This window comes from Microtus oregoni, unplaced genomic scaffold (assembly GCF_018167655.1).
Source record: "Microtus oregoni isolate MIOR12 unplaced genomic scaffold, Mior012 000013F_ref0000133, whole genome shotgun sequence".
NCBI lineage: Eukaryota > Metazoa > Chordata > Mammalia > Rodentia > Cricetidae > Microtus > Microtus oregoni.
The window spans coordinates 2,590,461-2,614,848 of NW_024543072.1; the positions used below are offsets into that span (position 1 = coordinate 2,590,461).

The 24,388-nt window shown below is 42.9% G+C and overlaps 3 protein-coding genes and 3 non-coding genes across 9 annotated transcripts; 5 read left to right on the plus strand and 1 right to left on the minus strand.

Moving 5' to 3' along the window:
* The first annotated feature begins 47 nt into the window (after window positions 1–47).
* On the plus strand, window positions 48–6,719 carry Gnl3 (G protein nucleolar 3). Its single transcript, XM_041662434.1, has 15 exons — window positions 48–212; window positions 1,470–1,528; window positions 1,930–2,067; window positions 2,173–2,277; window positions 2,471–2,551; window positions 2,944–3,076; window positions 4,155–4,267; window positions 4,524–4,641; window positions 4,911–4,998; window positions 5,332–5,506; window positions 5,586–5,728; window positions 5,813–5,949; window positions 6,030–6,184; window positions 6,345–6,411; window positions 6,509–6,719. The coding sequence occupies exons 1-15, from the start codon at window positions 200–202 to the stop codon at window positions 6,583–6,585; spliced, it is 1,602 nt and encodes a 533-aa protein (XP_041518368.1). The 5' UTR covers window positions 48–199; the 3' UTR covers window positions 6,586–6,719.
* Window positions 3,118–3,194, plus strand: LOC121455494. Its single transcript, XR_005975515.1, has one exon. It is a non-coding gene; the product is annotated as a small nucleolar RNA SNORD19 (small nucleolar RNA).
* LOC121455501 lies at window positions 4,315–4,392 on the plus strand. The gene has a single exon (XR_005975520.1). It is a non-coding gene; the product is annotated as a small nucleolar RNA SNORD19B (small nucleolar RNA).
* On the plus strand, window positions 5,204–5,277 carry LOC121455495. Its single transcript, XR_005975516.1, has one exon. It is a non-coding gene; the product is annotated as a small nucleolar RNA SNORD69 (small nucleolar RNA).
* Window positions 6,720–6,848: 129 nt separating the features above from the next.
* On the minus strand, window positions 6,849–22,629 carry Glt8d1 (glycosyltransferase 8 domain containing 1). 4 transcript variants are annotated; one of them, XM_041662438.1, is made up of 10 exons: window positions 22,560–22,629; window positions 17,738–17,791; window positions 17,555–17,653; window positions 11,201–11,414; window positions 9,345–9,462; window positions 9,057–9,141; window positions 8,647–8,759; window positions 8,203–8,369; window positions 7,998–8,110; window positions 6,849–7,558 (listed from the first exon to the last, which is right to left on the minus strand). In XM_041662438.1, exons 2-10 carry the CDS (start codon window positions 17,751–17,753, stop codon window positions 7,368–7,370), a joined length of 1,116 nt encoding a protein of 371 aa, XP_041518372.1. In that variant the 5' UTR covers window positions 17,754–17,791; window positions 22,560–22,629; the 3' UTR covers window positions 6,849–7,367. The 4 variants fall into 4 exon arrangements, with proteins under 4 accessions (XP_041518372.1, XP_041518371.1, XP_041518370.1 ...); XM_041662437.1 differs by lacking the exon at window positions 22,560–22,629 and adding an exon at window positions 22,215–22,345; XM_041662436.1 differs by lacking the exon at window positions 22,560–22,629 and adding an exon at window positions 22,095–22,229.
* Window positions 22,605–24,323, plus strand: Spcs1 (signal peptidase complex subunit 1). The gene is made up of 4 exons (XM_041662439.1): window positions 22,605–22,865; window positions 23,159–23,218; window positions 23,302–23,388; window positions 23,955–24,323. The coding sequence occupies exons 1-4, from the start codon at window positions 22,605–22,607 to the stop codon at window positions 24,078–24,080; spliced, it is 534 nt and encodes a 177-aa protein (XP_041518373.1). The 3' UTR covers window positions 24,081–24,323.
* The last annotated feature ends 65 nt before the right edge of the window (window positions 24,324–24,388 follow it).

Genomic DNA, 24,388 nt, shown 5'->3' on the forward strand with positions numbered 1-24,388 from the left:
CGTAAATCCAACCCGTGGCCGCCAAGCGATCCCGACTCTGTGCGACTGGGTGTGCGCGCGCACGCGGCCGAGCCCCCGACTCGCTTTACGGCAGTAGTTTGAGCGCGTGACGTTGGCCCCTAGCTTCATTTCGCACGTGGCGTCCGAGGAGACTCGGTGTCCCTGAAGTCTCTCCTGCTTCCGAGCGTCCACTGCCAGCATGAAGCGGCCAAGTGAGTGGGGTAGAGAGCCGGGCGCAGTCCGCCCACCGGGAAGGTCCTCTTTCCTGCTCCAGCAGGCATTGCTCTGTCTCCGTAGAGCAGAGGGTTGGAAGGCCCAGGCCCGGCTTCGGCCTTATTCACCAGGGCCTGTTCTGTGGAAGGGAAGCTAGGCCCAGACGGGGAATCCTAAGTCAGATTTGTGTGGTTAACGTGTCTGAGCCTGTTTTCGGCCCACGATTTCCTTTGGTTTGAGGACTATTCAAAACCACTGTCGGTCGCCCGTTGTGGCACGTGCCGGTAATCCCGTCCAAGGAAGAGTAACGCAGGAGGATCGAAACTTTGCAGCCAGCCTGGCATGTGTACTGAGAAACTGGCTCGAAAATGTAAAAAAGAGAAACCCCTGCCTCTCCTTGAGACTTGTGGTGCTTTCCTCTAGAAGCTTGTTTCACTCGATCTACTGGGTCAAATTGACGGATACTTGAAAGTGTAGCGTGAATACTGGCATAATTTTGCAGGAAAGGTTGAGGCAGGTTCTCTGTAGCCCAGGCTAGCCTTAAATTCCCGATTCTCTTGGTCACAGCCTCCAGAATGCCGGGATTATATAGCCACGTGTCCGCCCGTCTTCCGATTCCTCACCTCCATAGTCTCATCTAAATTGGTGGTTGACTTACTGCAAGAATAGCACATTATGCCGGGCGGAGGTGGCACACTCTTTTAATGCCAGCACTTGGGAGGCAGAGGCAGGTGGATCTCTGTGAGTTGGAGGCCAGCCTGGTCTACAAGAGCTAGTTCCAGGTCAGACTCCAAAGCTACAGAGAAACCCTGTCTCGAAAAAAAAAACACATCAAAACATTGTACTTTTAGGTTATCAAAAACTAAGTGTACATTTTCAGTGTATTTTTGTAAGTCCTCTGGCTTGATGGAAGAACGTCTTGAGGGTCAGGAATATAGCTAAGCTCCTGAAGGTGCTTGCCACTACGCCTGACTATCAGAGTTCAATCTCCCAGACTGACCTTATTTCTCAGACCAAACAAAATAAGTAAATGAAATATAATATTTTGGTAGGTGGAGGGGAGAGATGACTTAGCATTTAAGAACAGTAGATGCTCTTTATTTGAGTCCAGCGCCCACGTGTCAGCTCACTGCTTTCCAGGGAGAAAAGAAACCATCTTGTCACTTCCTCTGCAAGAGCGCTGTAAGCATATCATTGATGCTCCAACAAGAGCAGGCAAAACATCCATACCTAATTGTTTTGTTTGTTTTTGGCAGAGTTAAAGAAAGCAAGCAAACGCATGACCTGCCATAAGCGGTATAAAATCCAAAAAAAGGTAAGTGTTCCTGGGAGATCTATACCAAATGGACTGCCAAGCTGGTTTTTGCATCCTCTCCCCTCCGTAGGGAAGGCAGTGTTGGTGATTTGGGACTAGACATGTATACAAGCTCTTAACCATTAAGAATGCAACTGTGGCAAAGTACACTGCTCACTGTGACATAGTCTTTACAAAGAGCTGAGTATACATATTCTGTGTGATTCCAATTGAATTCCCATTTTTCTAAAGTGCTTCAAATGCATAAGTTGTGTCTAAGACTGACTTATTGCCTAAATTTTAAGTGGCAAAGTGTTTTTGTGGCATGACATTTTTCTTTTGTACAGTACTGAGGATTGAACCTATGACCTCATGCATGCTAGGCAAGTCCTCCTCCAATCTTAGAGTCTTGTTTTTAATAGGTCCGAGAACATCACCGAAAATTAAGGAAGGAAGCTAAAAAACGGGGTCACAAGAAGCCTAGGAAGGACCCTGGAGTTCCAAATAGTGCTCCCTTTAAAGAGGCTGTTCTTCGTGAAGCTGAGCTAAGGAAACAGCAGGTAAGCAGGCTGAAACTTCCAATAGAATGTGGCATGAGTATGTGTGGTTTCCAAGGTAAACCATCCGCCTCCGCCTCATTCATTGCTTTTATGGCTTCGATGCAGCTCGAAGAACTAAAGCAGCAGCAGAAACTTGATAGGCAACAAGAAAGGAAAAGAAAGCTTGAAGTTAACCCTGGTGATGAGCAGTCCAATGTGGAACCTCAGCAGGTAGGATTATCTCTCCTTAAATAGGAGTTCTGAAGCAGAACTAAAGGTGAAGAAGTAAAGATTAGTAGGAAAGTGTAGATTGTCTCCTATTTAAAATATCAGGTATATTGTCTGTAGTCATATGTGGAAATGTTCAACTGGTAACAACTGCTTTTTGAGTTTACTATCTTTCCCTTATTTTTATGTCTTTTAGGAATGTGAAGAACCCAAAACCAAGAAAGCTAAATCGGGAAAACAGAATCCAAAGAAGTTGCATTGTCGGGAACTTAAAAAGGTATCTTGATATAGGTCAGTGTCGATGGTGTGAAGATTTGAGAGCTCCTTTGTAACATGGGAATCCTTAGAAATTGTTTCAGTTGAAGTTGGGAGAGTGGGGTAGTAGATTCTTAGTGCACTTGCTTCCTAGCACTGCCAACCCAAGCCCACTCTTCTCTATTGCCAGAGCCTGGCTATGTCTCCTCAGTACTTATAAGAAGGCTTGTTAAACTACACAGTTCATTGTGGGTAAATCATATATTCAAGGTTATTTGATTTTATTGGGTGGGAAGTTGTCAACAGTCTTCATATTAAAATGAAGACATGGCGATCCTGTCTTCTGGACTTAGGGCCACAGTTGAGGGTGCTACTCAAGAGGGACTGCTATTCTAATAGCTTCTTACTGGACAGGTGATTGAGGCCTCAGATGTTCTGTTAGAGGTTTTGGATGCCAGAGATCCTCTTGGCTGTAGGTGTCCTCAGGTCGAAGAAGCTGTTGTCAAAAGTGGACATAAGAAGCTGATACTTGTATTGAATAAATCAGGTAAGTAGAAAGGGTCCCCTTTGTGTCTCATGTGCACTTATGAGGAATGAGGAAAAAATCTGAACAGTCTGATTCTCACTGAAGACTGATAAGATCCAACTCTGACCTCAACAGAGCCAATGCATGTGCACTCTGGTGCCAAGGACATGGGGAGGAGGTGGTTTCAGCTGGATTTTTCTGTTCTGCTATTTAATGCTTAAATCTCCCTTGGTTTTAAGAATTTAACTGTTGTGTTTCATATGCGAACAGATAGCTCAGCTCTAAGCTAGAGTATAAGATAAGTTACTATATGAGACAAAATATATGTGTCTAGGTGGGTTTGAGCAGCAGGATGAGAACCCAGAAGAAAGACTTGTAGAGAATCATTTGTTCTTTCCTAATTCTTAACAGAATCAGGTACCAAAGGAGAATTTGGAGAACTGGCTAAATTTTAACATTGAATTACCAGCAGTGGTTTTTAAGCCTCTACAGATTTGGGCAGAGGGTGTAGAGGTCTATATAAGAAAGTGGTTTAAAATCAATGTTAGGCTTAGAAAGCTGGTATCTCTTAGTTAAGGGACATAGGTGCTTAGATCAAGTGAGCAGTACTAGATATGTTGATTTTCAAAAGTTGCTCAGTTGGAACATTGCCTGCCTACTACTCAAAAGATATACTTTTGCTGCCGAGCACACAGAAAACCAACCAATCCCATCACTGAAGGGATAAAGGGGAGTTTTAAAGTTCTAGGCCAACCTGAAAGACAGGGACTGTGGGAGGTAGGTATAGCAACTGAGCAGTGGTGGTACACGCCCATAATCGTAGCACTGGGGAGGCAGGTGGATCTGAGTTCAAGGCCAGCCTGTTCTACAGAGTAAGTTCCAGTACAGCCAGGACTGTTTGATAGAGAAACCCTGTCTCAAAAATCAAAAAAATTAGCATCTCTCAGGACACAAGTGGTGTGGCATGAAGTTTACTTTTCCCTTAATTCCTTTTGATAAATTGGGAAAATGCAAATGAATTCAATCAATAGTTTACCACATTTAATAAATTAAGCTTAAAACCAAACTTTAAGCATTGTCTTTTCCCAATTCTTACAAGATCTAGTACCAAAGGAGAATTTGGAGAGCTGGCTAAATTACTTGAATAAAGAATTGCCAACAGTGGTGTTCAAAGCCTCAACAAACATGAAGTACAGAGAGAAGATACTCAAGGTATACTGTACTGTTAGTGGGGGGGGGTGTGGTTTTCCTCGGGTTTGTGATGGTTGAAATATGATGAGTGCAAAATGTTGATTAAGATGAAAAACAATAAGATCCAACTCTGATTTCATCAAAGATCATCTGAAAGGCAGTAGAGGCCAGTGGTTTTTCTAAGAACTGGACTCTGGTGCCAGATTTACTGGGTTTCACCTGGTGGTATTTACCAGAATTATTAAGAGTACTGTACTTTGGGTTTTTATGTGTAAAGGTAAAGAAGAAAGCTGTTCCAATCCAAAGTAAAACCTGCTGTGGCAAGGATGCACTCTGTAAGCTTCTTGAAGGTTTTCGGCAGTCATTTGGGAAAGATATTCGGGTTGGAGTAATTGGTGAGTTTCGTTCAGCACATTTGCCTTTTTACTGTTAAGTCTAGAGACATTTAGCTAAGAACATCACATTGTGAGAACAGGTTTATCACAAGAGGGAAGGAGTCGTCTCAAATGTTGATTCTAGCTTAACTTACTAAAACACTTAAAAAATACCTACCAGCTTCAGAAGTTGGTGTCTAAGCTCTTGGCAGCCAGAACACTTAACCTGGTATGGGCAAAGAAACTATTAAAAAATGTATTTTATAATATGGGTTTGCATTTATTTGTAGGTTTCCCAAATGTGGGGAAAAGCAGCATCATTAATAGTTTAAAACAAGAATGGATATGTAATGTTGGAGTTCCCATGGGACTTACAAGGTAAAGATTTTCAGACATCAGTAAAAGGTAACTTGGTGCTGGGCTAGGATGATTGATTAGAAAGGCCAGGCTACCTACAATTGAGTTTGAAAGTCATATTTGGACCTGGTTTCCTAAGGTTAAGGAAATAACCGTGAAGTTTGGGTGCGTAGCACTGTAACATGCAGTGCTTATTTTAGGATTCTGTGTGTTAGGGTTTCTCATAAACATGGAGCAGTGATGACAAATTGGATCTGACTGCTGTGCTGAGTTGTTCAATCCAACCCTGAGCTTCATGTTTGTTCTCTTGTGCTTAGATAGACCAGTAACCATGTAATTCCATCTCTTTTTCAGGAGCATGCAGGTTGTCCCTTTGGACAAGCAGATCACAGTCATAGATAGTCCATGCTTCATTATTTCACCCAGTAACTCCCCTACTGCACTTGCTCTACGGAGTCCAACAAGCATTGAAGTACTAAGACCACTAGAGGCTGCCAGCGCCATTCTATCCCAGGCTGATAGCCAACAGGTAACAGAATTCCCCTTGAGGTCCTTACCACTGTTCTTTATCCACACAGATCAATGACGGTTCGTGTTTTGTTTTTAAGGTGGTTTTAAAATACACTGTCCCGGAGTTTAAGGATTCTTTGGATTTTTTTACTAAACTTGCTCAGAGAAGAGGTCTGCACCAAAAGGGTGGAGGGCCAAGTGTGGAAAGTGCTGCTAAGCTGCTGTGGTCTGAGTGGACAGGGTAAGGTCTCTTTGTATTGGCATTGAAGACAACATAGAATAAAGGGCTGGAACTGTGTTTGACAGATCTTGTTTTTAATGCCAGTTCCTCATTAGGTTACTACTGTCATCCTCCTACTTCCTGGACTCCTTCTCCACATTTCAGTGAGAGTATTACAGCATACATGAAGAAGGGCTTTAATGTGGAAGAACTAGAAATGAATAATGCACACAGCATACAAGGTAAAACTGTTACAACAGGGATAACAGTGACAGGATGCTAGAGGCCTTGCATTAACATGACTTTTGTTCCTTTCCTTTAGTCCTCAAGGACCTTCATTTAACTAACAGAATCCTTTTCCGGTCTTCGGGCCTGACAAATGGAATAATAGAAGAAACAGACATACCCGAAGAATTGCCAAGACACAAAGAAAACAGACAGGGTGGTGGTGAAGATGACAGAAATGGTGAAAATAACGTAAGTTTTGTTTCTTGAGTTAAAGCTCAAGTGAATTCTCTAGCATTATAATGCAGAAAGAATGAGGGTCAGAAGCAGAAACAAGTTTGTGATCTAACTGACCCCATAAGGTTAATAAGATGTCAAGGGCTGTTGCGTACCACATTTCTTTGATCCACAGGCAGAGACCTCAGATGCACCCCCTGTAGAAGATACCACAGAGATGTTACCTGTGGAATCAACAGCAAGTGAGTCTGGGACAAAGGACTTTAGAACTATGTAGTTTGAGCACAACTGCTTTTATTTTCTTGTATAAAATTTTGCGTTTTTTTTTCTCCTATACAGGTAAACCATCATTTGCTGTGGATAAAATGCATGAAGAGGATGATGATGTCTATGACTTTAGGACAGATTATGTATAACTGCTACAGATGTTAATGTTTTGTGTACAGTGTCCCAGACTGGTTTGGCACAAACTGTAAATCTTGTGAATATGTATCATATATGTATATATATATTAAAACTACAAAAATGCTTACATGCATTTGTGTTTAAGATTTATGGCCAGGCATGTGATACACATGCCTTTAGTCCCACCCAGCACTTGAGAGGCAGAGACAGGCAGATCTCTATGAGCTCAAGGCTAGCCTGGTCTACACGGGGAAACTGTATCCAAAAAAATGTGTGTGGGGGCAGTGAGGGGTAGCCTATATGCAATGGGATGGAGGCTCTAGAGGACTACATTGGATCTCAGACTAGAATAATCCCATTGTGACCTGATGTGATAGAAGCTGAACTCTAGAAGAGCAGCAGTATTTACATTCAATATATGGAAGAGAATCTGTTCTCTGGAAGCAAAGAGATTTATTGGAAAACATTTTATTTACAAACTGAGCCACAGGTTACAAAATTAAAACCAAGCTGCAGTTCCTAACTGCAGCAGATAGATGAATTAGTGCTGCTGGTTTTATCAGTCTGTCCTTCAGATCAGTCAACAATGCAGTGAGCAAGCATTTGGTAAGTCAGATGGAGACATTTGTAGTCATCTGGGAAGCTGACTGCCACGGAAACAATTTGTCATCTCTGCCCAGCTGAAACACCCCTTTTCTGTGGGTTGCTACAGAGACTCAAGCCTGACACTGTTAACTTCCCACATGTGTCTTCCAGGATTTCCTGAGTGGTGTATGTAAGCTTAAATTCTAGTTCACTTTATGTTTGAGGCATCCATATGTCTTCGGATTAAGCTGAATTTGCCTGTTGGGTCTGGAACATACCATTTTTCCCAAACATCAGCATATGAAGCAGCTCTTCCCCAAGGCTTGAAGTGGCCATTCCAGTGAAGTAACTTGGCAGCCTTTACAAACTGGGGTGAATACCGTTTTCCAGCACTGGAACCTTAAAAAAAATGCCAAATGATTACTAGTAAGACAAAGCAATGCCATGCTAAGCTGCAGAAACCTTAAGGGAAATACTGGGTACAGACATCCCTAAGGAAGAGTTTTTGATTTTTCGCGACAGGGTTTCTCCTTAGCTTTTTGGTTCCTGTCCTGGAACTAGCTCTTGTAGACGAGGCTGGCCTCGAACTCACAGAGATCCTACTGCCTCTGCCTCCCGAGTGCTAGGATTAAAGGCGTGCACCACCACTGCCCGGCAAGGAAGAGTTCTTAATTACCAATTTCTGATTAGCTTAAATCAGCAGCTGTCTTTTTGTTTGTTTTGATGTCTGTCTGCTAAGTGGCTATATCTAGCTGACCTCGAACTCGGGGTAGTACTGCTGCCTTGGCATTCTCAAGTGCTAGGATTACCCATGCCCAGCTTGCATGCTTACACTTACCAAGGTGTCTGACGTTCCACATAGGGTCAATGGTGGAATGTTGTTGATAAAATACGATAAGCAGAGGAGGTGTGGTGATGCTGCCAGCCAGAGTTCTACTGTACAGTCCCTCTCTTGGTGAAAGAAAGAATGTCAATGAAAAGTACTGACCAACTTCTACTGGTAAAGACTTTATTTTAAAAAGATAAACCAGTTAAATACTTACTCTACATTAAGTTTCATCCATTTCTCCAGCTGGTTAGTTACATTCTGTCTCTTCCATTCAGTCAAGTTTGCAACAAAAACTCCAGGGTTAAAGGAACAGGTGCTGGCTTTCATGGAAAGCTTACGAATTCTTTCCTTTTTATAGTCAAGATAGCCAATATAATTGTACTGAAAACACAAATGAGATATTTGCTGCTTAAAAACTTATATAGCAAGTAAAGAAGTAGTTGAACTAAGAATTCTCAAGTTATTAGCAAAAGCAATGTAGGAGATTCGACAAATACAGCAGTTGGGATCTAGTTTGTCTTAGTTGATTGTAAAGTCCATAAATGAATCTACAGAAAAGTAGGCATGCAATCTGTAGTGAAGTAACTGGTTAATGTAAGTTGAGCCCTGGATTTAACACTTCAAGCATTCATAGGGAGTAAGGTTTGCAGTAATTTACTTGGTTCCCTGCTCCACGGATAATGACTTTAGTAGAGGCTGAATCACAATCTTCTGAAAATGCAGCAGCATGTCCTGGCTTCAGTGGTGTATTATACAAGGCAAGAATGTCACCTGGAATGGATAAAGTGAAATGAAAAATTGCCTTGAGATTTTGTTCCTTCTGCTTCCCCTCCCCCAACCCATTTCTTTCAAGATGGTGTTTCTCTGTGTAGTCCTGGCTGTCCTGGAACTCATCCTGTAGACCAGGCTGACCTCGAACCCAGAGATCCACCTGCCTCTGCCTTCTGAGTGCTGGGATTAAAGGCGTGCGCCACTACCCTGCAATCTATTCCCACTTCCAATGGCCTAATGCTCACCATATGACAACCCTTACAACCCAGAATCCAGATAAAACTCATTCTGTGGTACCTTGTACAATTACATCATCATCCATGTATATGGCCTTCTTTACACTGGGCACCAGAATTGGCAAGTAGAACCTTGCAAAGGTTAACTGAAAAGGAAAGAAGCATCAGCACAGGATACAGTAGCTGGGCTCTGTAAAAGCTATTAAAATGTTCTCAGAACCCTTGTAAAAGCAGTCAGTGAACTCTTGGAACTGCCCAGATTTGGTCCCTAGAGAATTAGCACTGTGCCCAAATTATGCAAGTATTCTAATCAAATACATCTATAGAAACAAAGACACATGGAACTCACTGGTTTCATGGACTCCCCCTGGTCAGGATCCTCCTTTACTTTCCCTTCCAAAAGTTTAGTGTCAAAATTTACAATTTTGTACCTGATGCTTTTCAGGGAAACACTGTTAAGCCAGGACCTGATAAAGAAAAACACACTTCAGTCTTAAATAGTCATGTTTCTAAAGTATAGCCTTATCTTTCTATACTTTTCTAACAGTGGCATAATGTAAGAGAAACCCAATACACTAGATGTGTGAAGTTCTTTATCTCTAATACTGGGGGTTCCTCAACTGAGATGAAGGCATTCCCATCAAAGTTTCTTCTCAGCCAAGAATCCACAGGGGAAAATCTTCCCCCAAAACTTTATTGTAAAAAAATCTAGACTTGAGAACACGCTGCCAAAAAATAGACTTCATTTCTGGAGGAAGTTATTACACTGCCCAAGGTAACCGTGAATTCACAGTTCTCCCTCAGCCACCCAAATACTGAGATTACAAGGGTGCACCACCATGCCCGGCTGGGTCATAGAATTTTTACCCTTCCAAAAATGGAGTCAAATCATAATGGTAGTAAAAACTAGTTATCAATAAAACTAGCATTTAATATTCAGCTATAGAATGATTATTTCCTGTGATGAATCTAAGAAACTGACCCACCTGACTGAGGCAATGTAAGGGACAGCCCATGTTATCTGCCCAAGCACACTTCTGAGTCCATTCTAAACCTGCAGTGTGTGCCGGGCGATGGTGACACACGCCTTTAATCCCAGCACTCGGGGAGGCAGAGGCAGGCGGATCTCTGAGTTCAAGGCCAGCCTGGTCTACAGAGCTAGTTCCAGGACAGGCTCCAAAGCTACAGAGAAACCGTGTCTCGAAAAACAAACAAATAAATAAATAAACCTGCAGTGTGTTTCTACATCTTGAATGGGTTCTGAGTTTTTCAAGAATGAGAACATAATTTTAATGAATGTGAACCATGGAGAAAGCCATAAGGAGAGAAATACTTAGAATTCTGATAGTCTGTTAAACAAGCTGCTTTTTGGAATAAGTTTTGTAGATTTCTGTTTTTAACTTTTTTAAGACAGTCTCATACACCCCAGCCTGTCTTTGATTTTCAAGACAGGGTTTCTCCGTAGCTTTTGGTTCCTGTCCTGGAACTAGCTCTTGTAGACCAGGCTGGCCTCAAACTCACAGAGATGCGCCTGTCTCTGCCTCCTGAGTGCTGGGATTAAAGGCGTGCGCCACCACCACCGGCTTTCAGCCTGTCCTTAAAACCTGTTTTTTTTTTTTTTTTGAGACAGGGTTTCTCTGTAGCTTTGGAGTCTGTCCTGGAACTAGCTCTTGTAGCCCAAGCTGGCCTCGAACTCACAGAGATCCACCTGCATCTGCCTCCCAAGTGCTGGGATTAAAGGTGTGCGCCACCACCGCTTGGCCCTTAAAACTTACTTTGTAGTCAAGGATGCCTTTGGAACTGATCGCCCTGCTTCTACCTCCTGAGTGCTAGGTTGACAGGCATGCGCCACCATGAACTGAACCCAGTACTTTATGCATGTCCATCTCTAAGAAGCTAAGATGAGTAAAGCAATATATTGTTTCCCTTATCAGAAAGTCAGGTTGCCAAACATTAGACCTATACTAAAAGAATTGCGGAATTAACAGTGTGACTTTGACAGCTAGTTTTGTTCCTGATATAAATTATCATTTCTCTTGCCATAGAGACATGACTCAATCACATGGAAAAAATATTTGTACTCTGTGTGTTTGTGCATGGTAAAACAGGAAGACATCATAATATATTGTAAATGGTTTCTGGCTCAGCAGTGGGCTGGTGAAGAGCATCAGGCAGAGGCAGAATCACTAGGAAAGCAGTGCTCACCGGAGATGGTCTGCTGTACTGTTGAGGGTAACAATGTAAAAAATCACATTGGAGTGAGTGTTCCGATGAACACTGTTTATGGCCGCAATTGTCCCACCCAGCCTGTCTTCAGAGGCAGCAATGACCACGGGAATCTCTTCTTGCCTCCCATTTACTGGATGTTGATGAACATCTGTGGCAAAGTCTATGGGCTGAAGCCCCAGGATTCCTGAATCTGAAAAGAATACACAAGGAAAACACGGGGACACAATCTCGGGAATTTTTGTTTCACTTGGGTTTGTTGTTTGTTTTGTTCTTTGAAGCAGAGTTTTACTATATAATCTTGGCTGGCCTGGAACATGCTAAGTAGACCAGGTAAGCCTCAAACTCAAAGAAGTTACTGTGCTAGATAGAAGTAAAGGTATGCACTACCATGTCCAGCAAGTTTGTTTTTTGTTGTTGTTTTTGTTTTGGTTTTTTTTTTTTTTTTTTTGAGACAGGTTGTCTCTATGTAGCCTTGGCTGTCCTGGAACTCACTTGATAGACCAGGCTGGCCTAAAACTCAAGAGATCCACCTGCCTCTGCCTCCCAAGTCCTGGGATTAAAGGTGTGCACCACTACCACCCAGCTGCCCAGCAAGGTTGTTTGGTTTGGTTTGGTTTTTTTTTTCTACAGAGTCCAGTGCACCACGATTAATAAAAACCCAGAAACATATATTGGGGTTCAACCTGAAAGTCAGAAAAGCAGAACAGCCAGCCACTGGCTCTTACCTCTACCTCAGTATGAAATGGCGATCCTGCCTCCAGGAATCCTCAGAATGAGACTGTGTCTGAGAGTTGTCTCCTCTCATAATTCTCACTAGGGCTGGAAGTAAAGGTGTGCACCACTACTGCCATTTTCTATGGCAAACTAGTGTAACTACTGGGATTATAGGTGTGTGTCACCACTGCCTGGTCTGTATGGTTGGCCAGTAGGGCTGTTTTACTCTTTGATCTTCAGGCAAACTTTATTTATAAAAATACAAATGAAATACCATTACATTTCCAGATTTTGTCTAAAATTAAAAAGGAGGCTATAGCCGGGCGGTGGTGGCGCACGCCTTTAATCCCAGCACTCGGGAGGCAGAGGCAGGCGGATCTCTGTGAGTTCGAGACCAGCCTGGTCTACAGAGTTAGTTCCAGGACAGGCTCCAAAGCCACAGAGAAACCCTGGAGGCTATAACAAATATAAGAAAACTATATACAATAAGTACCATGACTATATATAATTTATGCAAGCAATAAATACATTAATAGTGTCTAGTGCATTTGACAAATACAGAGAAAATATCCCATAATTTATCCTATCCTGGTGAGTCCAAAGTCTTGTACCTAATTTACTTTCTACCATAACTTGCTTTCTGCATCTGGTAAACAAGGAAAACTATATCTAGTCTTCAACTCCCTCAGAGACCCAAGAAGGAAATATTAACTGAGTAAGCAGGAAGTGCATGCAAGAGACTTCTAAAGAATTTGAGAAATGACAGAAAATGCTGGCTGCCTGAACAGTCACCTAAAGTTCCTCTACAACATTCTGGCATCCGTCTTCAGCCTACAGGCCTAGGTTATCTGACAGACTTTTCTGGGAAACAAGATATTCTAAAGGGCTATCCTGCCTTGTCTTGACAATGTTTGGCAGTAACTTTCTTTTGTGTCCTGCTTGTCTAATTAGGATAGCATACTGTCAGCAGCCAAGGCAAGGGCATTTTCTTGTCCAGTGTGGCATTTACTTTTGCCACAAAGAAAGTAAACTCCATGTGGAGTTTCTTCAATGCCCATCATTGTCTCTGAAGTAGACTGGTGCTGCCAGGAACAGACATGTCTCATTGTCATAATAAAAAAAAAAAAAGAGAGAGAGAGCTTATTAAAACATCTTAAATGCTATATTCTGTAGATCACTGAAGTGTTTGAAGATAACCTATCTAAAATATATTTTTGTTTGACCTTTAAAATATACCTAATGTGACTACAAGTTTGATTATTATAGGTAAATAATTACTAACCTGCATTTCCTTATTATCCTAAACAGTTGGTAATAATAACTTCCAAAGACTAGAAATTTCATAACATTGTTAAATGAGCTGGATAGGTACAATACCTTGAACAAAATTAGAAAAGTATGTACAGTATGTTCCAACAAAATTTATCATAAATTTGTATCAATATACAAAAGTCCAATACAATGAAAGCATTTAAAACCAGTAGTTGTTTTTTAAAAAGTAGATTGAATACTCTTTCATTCTACCAATTTTATATCCTCCCTTTTTTCTTTTCAGAGTAGATTCAATAATTTACCCTTTTATCCTATCATATCTATATCCCTTTTTTCTTTTCAAAACAAGAACTAGCCGGGCTGTGGTGGCGCACACCTTTAATCCCAGCACTTGGGAGGCAGAGGCAGGTGGATCTCTGTGAGTTCGAGACCAGCCTGGTCTACAAGTGCTAGTTCCAGGACAGGCTCCAAAACCTGACCATTACCAATAATAACTTGTAACCAACCCCTCTAAACAATGACAAATATCCATAACCCATTGAATGACCAAAAACCACCCACCCTACCTCTTGGGAATGTGGGTGTCATATTCTTAAATTTACTTCCTTTTATTTATACTTACAAAAACCTAGAAACAGTCTTCAAACCACATATCACATGGAGGCATAAAAATCAATGTACTGGATCTTGATCAGAATTTACTCTCTTGTGCTTGGAATGAACCTTGGCCCTACCATATGTCAAGCAAGCTTTCTACTGCTAAGATATATTCCTAGGCCTATGATTTGAGTTTAAATAGGAAAATCTTTGGATTGGAATAGAAAATTAAATTTAGAAAGGGAGTTCAATACAAAATAACTGCAGAGAGTCAGGTAGGTGGTGGTGGCGCACACTCTTAATCCCAGCACTGGGGAGGCAGAGGCAGGCGGATCTCTGTGAGTTCAAGGCCAGACTGGTCTACAAGAGTCCCAGGACAGCTAGAACTGTTACACAGAGAAATCTTGTCTTGAAAATCAAAAACAAAAATAAAAAAACAAAATAACAACAGAAAATAACTGCAGCATTATTCTGTAAACCATCCTTCTTGCTTGCCTTTTATGATACAGTGGGATTTCCCTCCATATTTATGATTTCCACATTTGTGGATTTAATCAACCACAGGTGGAAAATATTAGAAAGAATTACTTGTTAAATATGTCAAAACTTAATTTTTATTGTTGGTACCTAAATAGTACAATACAATATGGATTGATGCTATACTATATATATATATATATATAATATCTAAATATATCTAGAGATATTTTATAATACATAGTAATCTGTACATAGTTAGCCAGGCAGTGGCAGCACACGCCTTTAATCCCAGGACTCGGGAGGCAGAGGCAGGCAGATCTCTGTGAGTTCGAGGCCAGCCTGCCTGGTCTAGGACAGGCTCCAAAGCTACAGAGAAACCCTGTTTTGAAAAACAAAAAACAAAACAAAACAAAAAAAATGGATGTACACAGTTATATGCAAGTTTTGTGCAATTAGGTGCAAAAGATCCAAGTATCTGAAGATTTGGGTCCTACAGCCAATCCTATGAATACAGGACAGCTGTGTATTCACTCTGCTATCAATGAACACTGAGTCTTAGTATATACTAGATGATGTCTAGCCCTAGAGTTACAACCAGGAATAAAGCACGTAAATTTTAACCAGAAAAATATCTATGTCTATGTATGTCTTGCATGTAATGAAGTTCTCACTGTGGGATTGCCATCAAATTCTGAAAATTATTAAAAAAGAAAATGTATCTTCTGTGGATATAAATAAACTTAACAGCATTAAAATTACACATACAAAGTCTTAAATACATATTTGAAGTTTACTTAATGCTTATGATAAAAATTACATGGAAAAGGTTGTCATGTAGTTTAGTATAATCTCAAATATATATATAAATACAAATACTGAGAAAGGAACTAGAATATACAAGGTTAAATTTTTTTTAGTAGTTTCTTGTGTCAGTGAAATAACTTCTTCAACTAATACTAAATGATTCTATCTCTGCCTCCAAGTGCTGGGCTTAGAGATACGAGCTAACTCTGACTTTATTTCCTTTCTGAGAAAGAGTCTTATGTAGCTCAGGCTTACCTCAACTTGGTACATAACCAAAGATGGCCTGTACTTCCTCCTAATACCACTTAATATTGTGTGCATGTGTATATATGATGTGTGGGTATGGGTATACCATGGTACATGCTGTTGGATTGCTATCCATAGTGAGAGAGTGAGAGAGAGTGTGTGTGTATTTTTATTTTATTATTATTATTATTTTGGCTTTTTGAGACAGGGTTTTTCTATAGCTTTGGAGCCTGTCCTGGAACTTGCTCTGCAGACCATGCTGACTTCAAACTCACATGAAGATCTGCCTCCCGAGTCCTGGGATTAAAGGTGTGAGCCACCACCACCCGGCATATGTATATTTATTTTTTAAAACAAAGTTTTGCTATTGCCGGTACTAGCCCCAAATTCATGATTATTTGCCTTGCCTCAGCTTCCCAATTGCTAGGAATTTTGGGGTGTGTCATCACATCTAGCCTCAAAAACGATTTTTGCAAACAAGGACATTGTGGTTCGCATCTGAAATTCCATCTGCTGTGGATTATGCTCATTGCTAAATAAAAGCTGATTAGCCAATAGCTGGGCAGGCAGAGACTCAGCGCCAGAGTCAGACAAGGAGAATTTTGGGGAGAGGAAAGCAGAGTCTGAGAGTTGCCAGCAAACACAGAGAAGCAAGATGAGAATGCCGTACTGAGAAAAGGTACCAGGCTGGAGAGATGGATCAGCGATTAAGGGCACTGGCTGCTCTTCCAGAGTTCAATTCACAGCAATCACATGGTGACTCACAACCATCTATAATGAGATCAGGTGCCCTCTTCTGGCCTGCAGGCATATATTCAGTCAGAACACTGAAGATATAATAAATAAATCTTTTTTTTTAATATTTTTATTTATTTTATTATGTATACAATATTCTGTCTGTATGCCTGAAGGCCAGAGGAGGGCGCCAGACCTCTTTACAGATGGTTGTGAGCCACCATGTGGTTGCTGGGAATTGAACTCAGGACCTTTGGAAGAGCAGGCAATGCTCTTAACCACTGAGCCATCTCTCCAGCCCCAATAAATAAATCTTAAAAAAAAAAAAAAAAGAGGGGGGTGGAGAAAAGGTACCAAGTCTCTTGGCTAAACATAGGTAAGAACTATGGGCTAATTTAAGTGTAAGAGTTAGTGAGTAAGAAGCCTGAGCTATCAGCCAAGCATTTATAAGTAATATAAGCCTCAGTGTGGTAATTTGGGAAGTGGCTGCCAGGTATTTGGGACTGAGTGGCTAATTCCATCACTATGGAAGCTGAGGCAGGATGATCAGGAATTCAAGAACAGCCCATAGTGAGTTTGAAGCCAGGCTCAGCCATAAGATCCAGTCTCAAAACAACAGAAAACAACAAAAAGATATCTACAAACACCCCGAAGCCTCAAATATCCTACATTACTAGGGTAGAATTGTATGAACAACTAGATAACTGTAATGTAATTATACAATAGAATGGTTTTTAATCACCTGATAAGACTTTGATGTCTGTTTTATCACAAAGTCCTACTGCTGTGACAGCTAAGTTAAAGGAAAGTGACATACCTATCGACACTGCAGGGGTAAAGACAAGCATCAGATACCAGGACGCAACTTCTAAAGCTCTGACCTGATGCAATTTAAGGTCTCTGACTTGATAGAAAGGAATATTCTCTCAGATCAAGTCCTTAGCAAAGACTTAACTACAGAGACAAGAGCGGGAGGAGTGCCTACGATGCCTTCTGTTGGGATAAACTGAACAAGCTCTGCCAGACTCGGAAATCCCGACCCTACATTGCACTCCAGCCCCTCCCCCTTACGGCCATTGCCTAGCTCAGTTACTCGCTGTCCACCTTATCCAGACAGCCTGAGCAAAGCAATTACCAAAGATCAAACAGTGTCTGGACAAACAGCTCCAGGAAGCAGAACTTGCACACAGCCCCTGAATCTCCATTTAACTTCCATTTCCCAAACCTCCTATGTAACCTGCAAGTATCCCCTCCTTTTTGCAGACACCCCTTCCCCACTGTGTCTGTCCTTTGCTGTTTGAAGTTAACAGCCCCCTCTGCTGAGGTCACTGGTCTCTTTTGGCTTTCTGCCCCTTTACACTGCCTCAGAGTCTTTCTAAGCCCAAGAAGCGAGTTTTCCTTTCTTTTTTTCTTTTACACAGTGCTATCAGTTACAATGCGGGACAACAGACAGTAGTGTGGAGTCAGTAAAGGTTCCCATACCTGTTACGTCATTCCTTAGCAAACTACTCAAGCTGAGGAAGTTATGGTGCAAAACCAGTAAGAAGAGAACAACAGCCAGGACCCAGATGATGATGCTCACTGAAACAGATGAAACCTGCATTACATCTCTTGGCTTTGGTCTACGTATAAAAGCAATGGAATTTGGAGAGAGGGAGAACATACCTTTACGGAATGACATCCTTTTCTTCTGTCTTATACAAACATTAGATACTAATCCTATAAAATAAAAGTCCCCAAAGTCAGTAAAGACATGAGAATGGTCATCAAAAATACTTATTCAGACACTTTTTTCTAAATTATTAACTTTCAAGAGCCCAATCTGGAGCCAAAAAAAAAAACAAAAAACCTTTTTAAAGATATATAGATATATGTGTGTGCGCTATCTGCATACCTTTACACCAGAAGAGGGCATCAGTCACCATGTGGTTGTTGGGAATTGAACTCAAGACCTCTGGAAGCAGCTAGTATTCTTATCCTCTGAGCCAACTCTCCATCTAGTACAGAGTCTGAAAATTTTATGATGATCATAGTGCTTTCACATGACATTTGAGACCACATAGCTTTAGATAGTTCCACGAGATTCAACACCTTCTGGCCTCTGCAGGTACTGCATGCACATGGTACGCACAGAGAGAAGTAGGCATTGTGTATACATGTAAAAATCTGCTTTAAGAGCCGGGCGGTGGTGGCGCACGCCTTTAATCCCAGCACTTGGGAGGCAGGGGCAGGCAGATCTCTGTGAGTTCGAGGCCAGCCTGGTCTACAGAGCGAGTGCCAGGACAGGCTCCAAAGCTACAGAGAAACCCTGTCTCGAAAAACAAAACAAAACAAAAAATCTGCTTTAAGGGACAATAAGTTAGGCTGAGGACACAGCTTAGTGGGGAAGAGTGCGGGCTGGGTTAAGGATGAGGATGTATCTGTGCTCATATCCCCAGCTCCCATGTCAAAAACTGGGCATGGTCACATGCACATCTGTGACCTCGGCACTGTGGGAGGGAGGCAAAGATTGGAGGATCCTGAGGCTTGCTGACCACTGGCCTAGCTCCAGGTTCAGTAAGCAGAGAGATCAAGCAGGACACCGGAGGCCCTCCTCTGGGCTCTATACACCTGCATGCACAACACACAGAACCCAGATTCATCTCTGTTGATGAAGTGACCAAGTATTAAGAAAGTGATATCTGCACGGGTGCTTTCTAGGCCCCCTCTGCTCATCTGACACCTTTACTTTCTCACAACAATTCAATGGAGAAGACTGTGGAATATGTATTTATGAAACTAAATTGATTAAACAAATTCACCTAAAGTAGTCTTTAAACATGTAGACAGGGGTGTTTATTTGACAAAGGACTTTCAGCCAAACACTGCTGAGAAAGTTAATTTACACTATGTGTGCATCAGGCATTTAACTTCCCAAGGTCTTTATAAAAGCAGGGATTCTGTTTTAAATAGGACCATGGGTCATATTACACATTTGAGGCAATGTAATTCAGACTTACAAAGAACGAGCTAAAACACATGAGCACGTTCCTTTTTAGAACAGTATATATAAAACATATCACACCAATGAACTTCCTCTGTAAAAAATACGCATTATAGACTGGCAAGGTGGCTCAGCGAGTAAAGGTGTTTGCTTGCAGGATAAGCTTGATGAGCAGAGTTCGATCCCCGAACCCACGGAGAGAACTGACTCCGGAAAGCTGCCTGTCTCTTCTTCCCCATGCGCACCACGGCACCCGCACTCGCTCTCACTCTCTTTCTCTCTCTCTCTCACACACACACACAAATTTTTAAAATATGTATATATGTATTGTAAGTGTATGTATGTAACAACAATGAAAAAAGGTCTTTTGAATAATTTATTTAGCTTTATTTTTATGTGCATTGGTGTAAAGGCATCAGAACCCCTAGAACTGGAGTTACAGACAGTTCTGAGCTGCCATGTGAGTGCTGGGAATTGACCCCCGGGTCCTTTGGAAGAGCAGCCAGTGCTCCTAATCTCTGAGATATCTTTCCAGCCCCCACACAAATTTTTTTAAAGTTAAGAACACAGCTGTAGGTTGAGACGAGAGCTCAGCCCATTAAGAGCTCACTGTGCATGTCAGGACCCAAGTTAGGTCCCAGAAACTCCATAAAAAGCAGGGTGTGTATCCCATCACTGAGATGAAGATTGCAAGATCCCTGGTGAATAGCCATCTTAAGGAACACCACCTGAGGCTGCCCTTTGTCCTCCATGTTTGTGTTCTTACACACATGGAAATGCACACACAAAAATAAAAATACACATTATATGCCCCGCTCTTTGTCTCTATCACATCATAGGCTGAACCTGGCCTGCAGAAACTGGCAGATTGGGAGCCACTCAATAAAGCCTTAACATCTGCCTGCTTTGAGCTAAATTCCACCAAGACTGGATAAAATAATCTTATTCCAACCATTCCCAGCTAGTTGCTGGTACAAAAGGCAATGGTTTGTCTCATCAACTTCTAGTGATGCTAGTTACAGGAAACATTGTATATGGAATGGAAGTCACATGTATCTGAGCTACTCTAGTTAGCAGAACATAAGAAACACACCTCTAGCAAGTACTGAATGAACTTAAGTAGATACACGTGACAGAAAACACTAAGTTCTTCCAGTTAACCTACATGAAAAATACCAGCTATCATAGTAAGTCTGATCAACGGTGTGCTTCCTGGTAATGAGGCTTCCTTGGTTTGTTTAGGAGCTCTCGAAATTTCATATAGTAGCAACATTTTTGCCAGAGTACAATTGTGTATAATTTTCTTCACTATGCAAATCCATGGTTATTTGCTCAGAAATTATAAAACTTTTACATCCCTAAACTATTTGTATACAAAAAAGCCTCCTCATAAGCACACACACGCACACACACACACACACACACACACACACACACACAGGAAACTCAGGACAGATATTGCCCATTACTATGAAAGAAATTTTAAGGAAAAAACTTTTTTTGCTTATTGTTTTTGAGACACGGTCTCAACCTAAAGCCCAGGCTGACCCTAAACTTTTGATCCTGCTGCCCAGTGCTGTGATTATTGGGTTGCACCATGTTTTAGCCGTTTCTTTTTTTTGCTTGTGTATGTGCATACAGTATGTGTGCTTGCATGTGTGCATGCATGTTTGAGAGCAAGTGTGTGTATGTGGGGGAAGGAGTCAGAGATTGACATCAGATTTTCATGTCCCACCTTACAAAGTCTCTCAACTGAACCCCAACTTGCCAGTCTTTCTAGTCATCTTGTTCTCAGGGGCTCATCTCTACCTCCTGAGTGCTGGGACTGCAGGTGTGCTGCCACGCCCAGCCTGCACTGACACAGATACTGGGGACTTGAACTCAGGTCCTCCACTTGTGTGCTAAGTACTTTTCCCATCATCTCTCTAGCTAACTTCCACCTTTAAAACACAAACACGCTCGCTCCCTGTATTTATAGCCACAGTCTCAACAACCATTTTGCTTATTTTCCCTCTTATTATTACAGACCACACATATGCACAGGATGCTATCCCACTGGTGCCAGGTTCCCTATCCTACAATTGCTTGTATGGAGCATCATAAACGTCTTTCCATTCCCAGCGGATCACTCCCGCAGCATGCTAGCATGTTCTGGTCTTTCAGTTAGTTAAAGGCGGGAGAGGGGAGTGGAGGATGGACAGGATCGAACTCTGCCTCTTTCATACTAATGGACTGAAAAGATTTGCATCTTTGTTCTTCGACGTCTGTTTCCATTTCCAAACTGCTCTTGCGGAGATCACCAACCACTATCCTCTCCTTGTACCAAGAATCTCACACTTCCCTCTCGATTATGAAATTGTCACAGGTACGGATTTGTATCGCATGAATGTAAGTTCTATGGGAACAGGGAGCTAAATGAAAATCTAAATCTACTGCTGAATCCCTGAGCCTAAGATTATCCCCACAAAGAGCAACAGGCACGTGGTATTTGTTGGGTAGTCTTGCAAATTCAGGAGCATCCAGTCTCCAATCAAGAAGAGAATACCATCTTAATAATCAGGGACACTCTGTCCATAAGGGAAAGTATCAAATTTCTGTGGATTAAAAAAAAAAAAGATTGAAAAATTGGTGGCTCGGTGGATGGGTAGATGCGGGCAGCAGCCACTCAGCTTCCGGCCTGTGGTGGCTAGCATATCACTGTCTGCAAGCACAGCAGAGTCTTCAGAGATAGATGGCCCCAGAGAGCCAGATCCCCAGAATGGGTACCCCATCTAGCTCACTAACAAGGGGAAAGCTCGGGCTTTTGAAATATACACCACCCTTGAAGGAGGGGCTAAGGGAAACTTTTAGGTGATCTTTACCAGGAGGGCTTAGTCTGGGAGTGTGAGAGCCATGGAAACCAACAACCAAATAGTTGGACTGAATATGGGGTCCTCTAGGTGGGGGCATTGGGGGCTCATTTCATGAACCGTGGGGCCGCCAGGGCCTCGTGTCTCGGTTATCTTCCCTAATTCTAGGGGTCATTAATGGTCTCCTTACTCTTAGGAGCGACGGGGACGTGGAGTGGCAGTCCCGGGGTTCCACCACGCAATGACACGCCAGGTTAGAGCCGCGTCAGACGAATCCTCGCCCTAAGGAGCTCGGCGCAGCCGCCTTTACCTGCGCCTGGAGGAGGGGCCGCCGCCCGCGCCCCGGCCCGCCCCGCCAGCTCAGCGCTCGCACCGCAGGCCCCAGGCCCGGGCCCCCCGCGGGGCCGCCTGCGTCCGCCGCACCCCGGCCGCAGCCCACTGGCCCGCGAGCTCTGCAGCAACCACGCTGTGCCACCAGGTCTCGGCTTGACCGTGGCTCCGCTTCCAGAGCGCCACGCGCAGCAGGCGCCACGGGGCAGCCCGGGTCCTCCCGGAGAAAAGGCCGTCGCTATGGAGACGCGGAGCGTGCCGGCGGCCGTTCGGAGGGGCAGGCACAGCCCGCGAGGCGCGGTTCTGGGCAGCCGGTAGCACTGACCGGTGCGATGCTCCGGCCAGGTCGCAGCTCCAGTCCTCGTGAACAATGCGCTGGATTCCAGGAACTTTAGGCGACGTCTCTCCTTTGGCTATGGCGCGGGGCGGGGCCAGAGGGCGTCTGTGCCCGTCGGACACATCCGCTTCCGGGGCCACGGCCGTCGGACTGAGGGGCTCGGCGGGTCGACCAAGATACACTCGGTGTCGCGCCCCACAAACCGTACTCCTTAAGAATCGGCTACCTCTGCTTTGTTGTCGATCTTCTCCGCCAATCATGCTGGAACATCTGAGTTCGCTGCCCACCCAGATGGTGAGGATGCGCGTCCCAGGTCCCCGCAGGCCCTTTTGGAGCGCTGGAGCACCGACTGGTGTGGCGTGTGGTTCACATCCTCAAAGATCCTAGGGCCTCTTTTCTTCCCCAGAAAGGATTCCCTTACCCATACTCCGTTAAGGTGCCCAAAGTTTCCCCGGGAAATCAAAATTTTCCTTCCTTACTGGGAAACTCCCGGTATTGAGTGCTGCCAGTGCCAACACTGAGTTCTTAACAAGAACTTCAGTCCTTTGGTAATGGGACCAACCCCGCCTCTTCTCTTTCGTCCCTAGGATTACAAGGGGCAGAAGCTAGCTGAACAGATGTTTCAGGGGATTATTCTTTTTTCTGCAGTAAGTATTGATTTTTACCTTTAATCTCATAATCCCGTGTCCCTCGGTTTGACTGTCTTTAATATACTTGGTTTTCTTTTCAGATAGTTGGGTTTATCTACGGGTACGTGGCTGAACAGTTTGGGTGGACCGTCTACATAGTTATGGCCGGATTTGCTTTCTCGTGTTTGGTGAGTTGGGAAACTTGGTTGGACCTAGTAGTGAGAACCAGAATCAGCTCTTTCTTCGTCTTGTTTCTTCCTATTATTGGGAAAGTAGAATATTAATGTCAGATGGTGAGCTGGCCAGAAGAGCAGAACTTTCTTTTTTACAGATTTATTTATATATTACATATACGGTGTTTTGCCTGCATGTATGCCTGCACACCAGAAGAGGGCACCAGATCTCATTACAGATGTCTGTGAGCCACCATATGGCTTCTGGGAATTGAACTCAGGACCTCTGGAAGAGCAGCCAGTGCTTTTAACCTCTGAGCCATCTCTCCCACCCAAGAGCAGAACTTTCTAGTTTCCTTTTGCAGCTTACTCTAGGCAGGCTTTCCTACTGTGCTCGCTCTGCCTCCATCTTTCTTTTAGTTCTTAAAACTGTGTGTGTAAACACTTCGTGCTTGCTCTCACCTGTCTGGTCAGTTTGTTAATCTTTAGCATGGTGGTTATTTGGGGATCAGACATTACACATACTGATCTTTTAAACTTTGGGTAGAAATAAATGCTGCCTTTTCTCTTTTCTAATCTAGCTGACACTTCCTCCGTGGCCAATCTATCGCCGGCATCCCCTGAAGTGGTTACCTGTTCAAGACTTAGGCACCGAAGACAAGAAATCAGGGGACAGAAAAGTTAAGAGACATGCTAAAAATAATTGATGTGAGCTCTTTCACGACTCAGCGCCCGCTTTCGTTTCCTGTAAAATGAGCTGAATGGCTTTCATAACCAGAACGTGAGCTGTGTAGAGATCCAGCTGTGCTTGTTTCTTTCTCATCCAGCTGGTTTTAACTTACAGCTATTTTATTCCATCTCTTCATAATCTTGCCATGGAGATTAAGTGGAATATAAGTGTGCAATGCTTATTTTAGGTGTACATGATGAATAAAATCTCCTAACTGGTAGTACTTTTTTTCTTTCTAATATAGTCTTGTAATGGGTTCTCATTATGTAGACGAGGCTGTCTCCA

Bases quoted from the DNA above. Each gene is read 5' to 3' on its own strand.
- Spcs1 (XM_041662439.1), top strand. From the start codon at position 22,605: ATGCGCTGGATTCCAGGAACTTTAGGCGACGTCTCTCCTTTGGCTATG. The intron at 23,219-23,301 runs GTAAGTATTGAT...TTTTCTTTTCAG, and splicing joins GGATTATTCTTTTTTCTGCA to ATAGTTGGGTTTATCTACGG. The intron at 23,389-23,954 runs GTGAGTTGGGAA...TTTCTAATCTAG, and splicing joins GATTTGCTTTCTCGTGTTTG to CTGACACTTCCTCCGTGGCC.
- Glt8d1 (XM_041662435.1), bottom strand. From the start codon at position 17,997: ATGGTGACTGATGCCCTCTTCTGGTGTAAAG. The intron at 17,654-17,737 runs GTATGTTCTCCC...CATCTGTTTCAG, and splicing joins AAGGATGTCATTCCGTAAAG to TGAGCATCATCATCTGGGTC. The intron at 8,370-8,646 runs GTAAATTACTGC...TTGTGTTTTCAG, and splicing joins TCCGTGGAGCAGGGAACCAA to TACAATTATATTGGCTATCT.
- Gnl3 (XM_041662434.1), top strand. The intron at 1,529-1,929 runs GTAAGTGTTCCT...TGTTTTTAATAG, and splicing joins GGTATAAAATCCAAAAAAAG to GTCCGAGAACATCACCGAAA. The intron at 6,185-6,344 runs GTAAGTTTTGTT...TTTGATCCACAG, and splicing joins ACAGAAATGGTGAAAATAAC to GCAGAGACCTCAGATGCACC.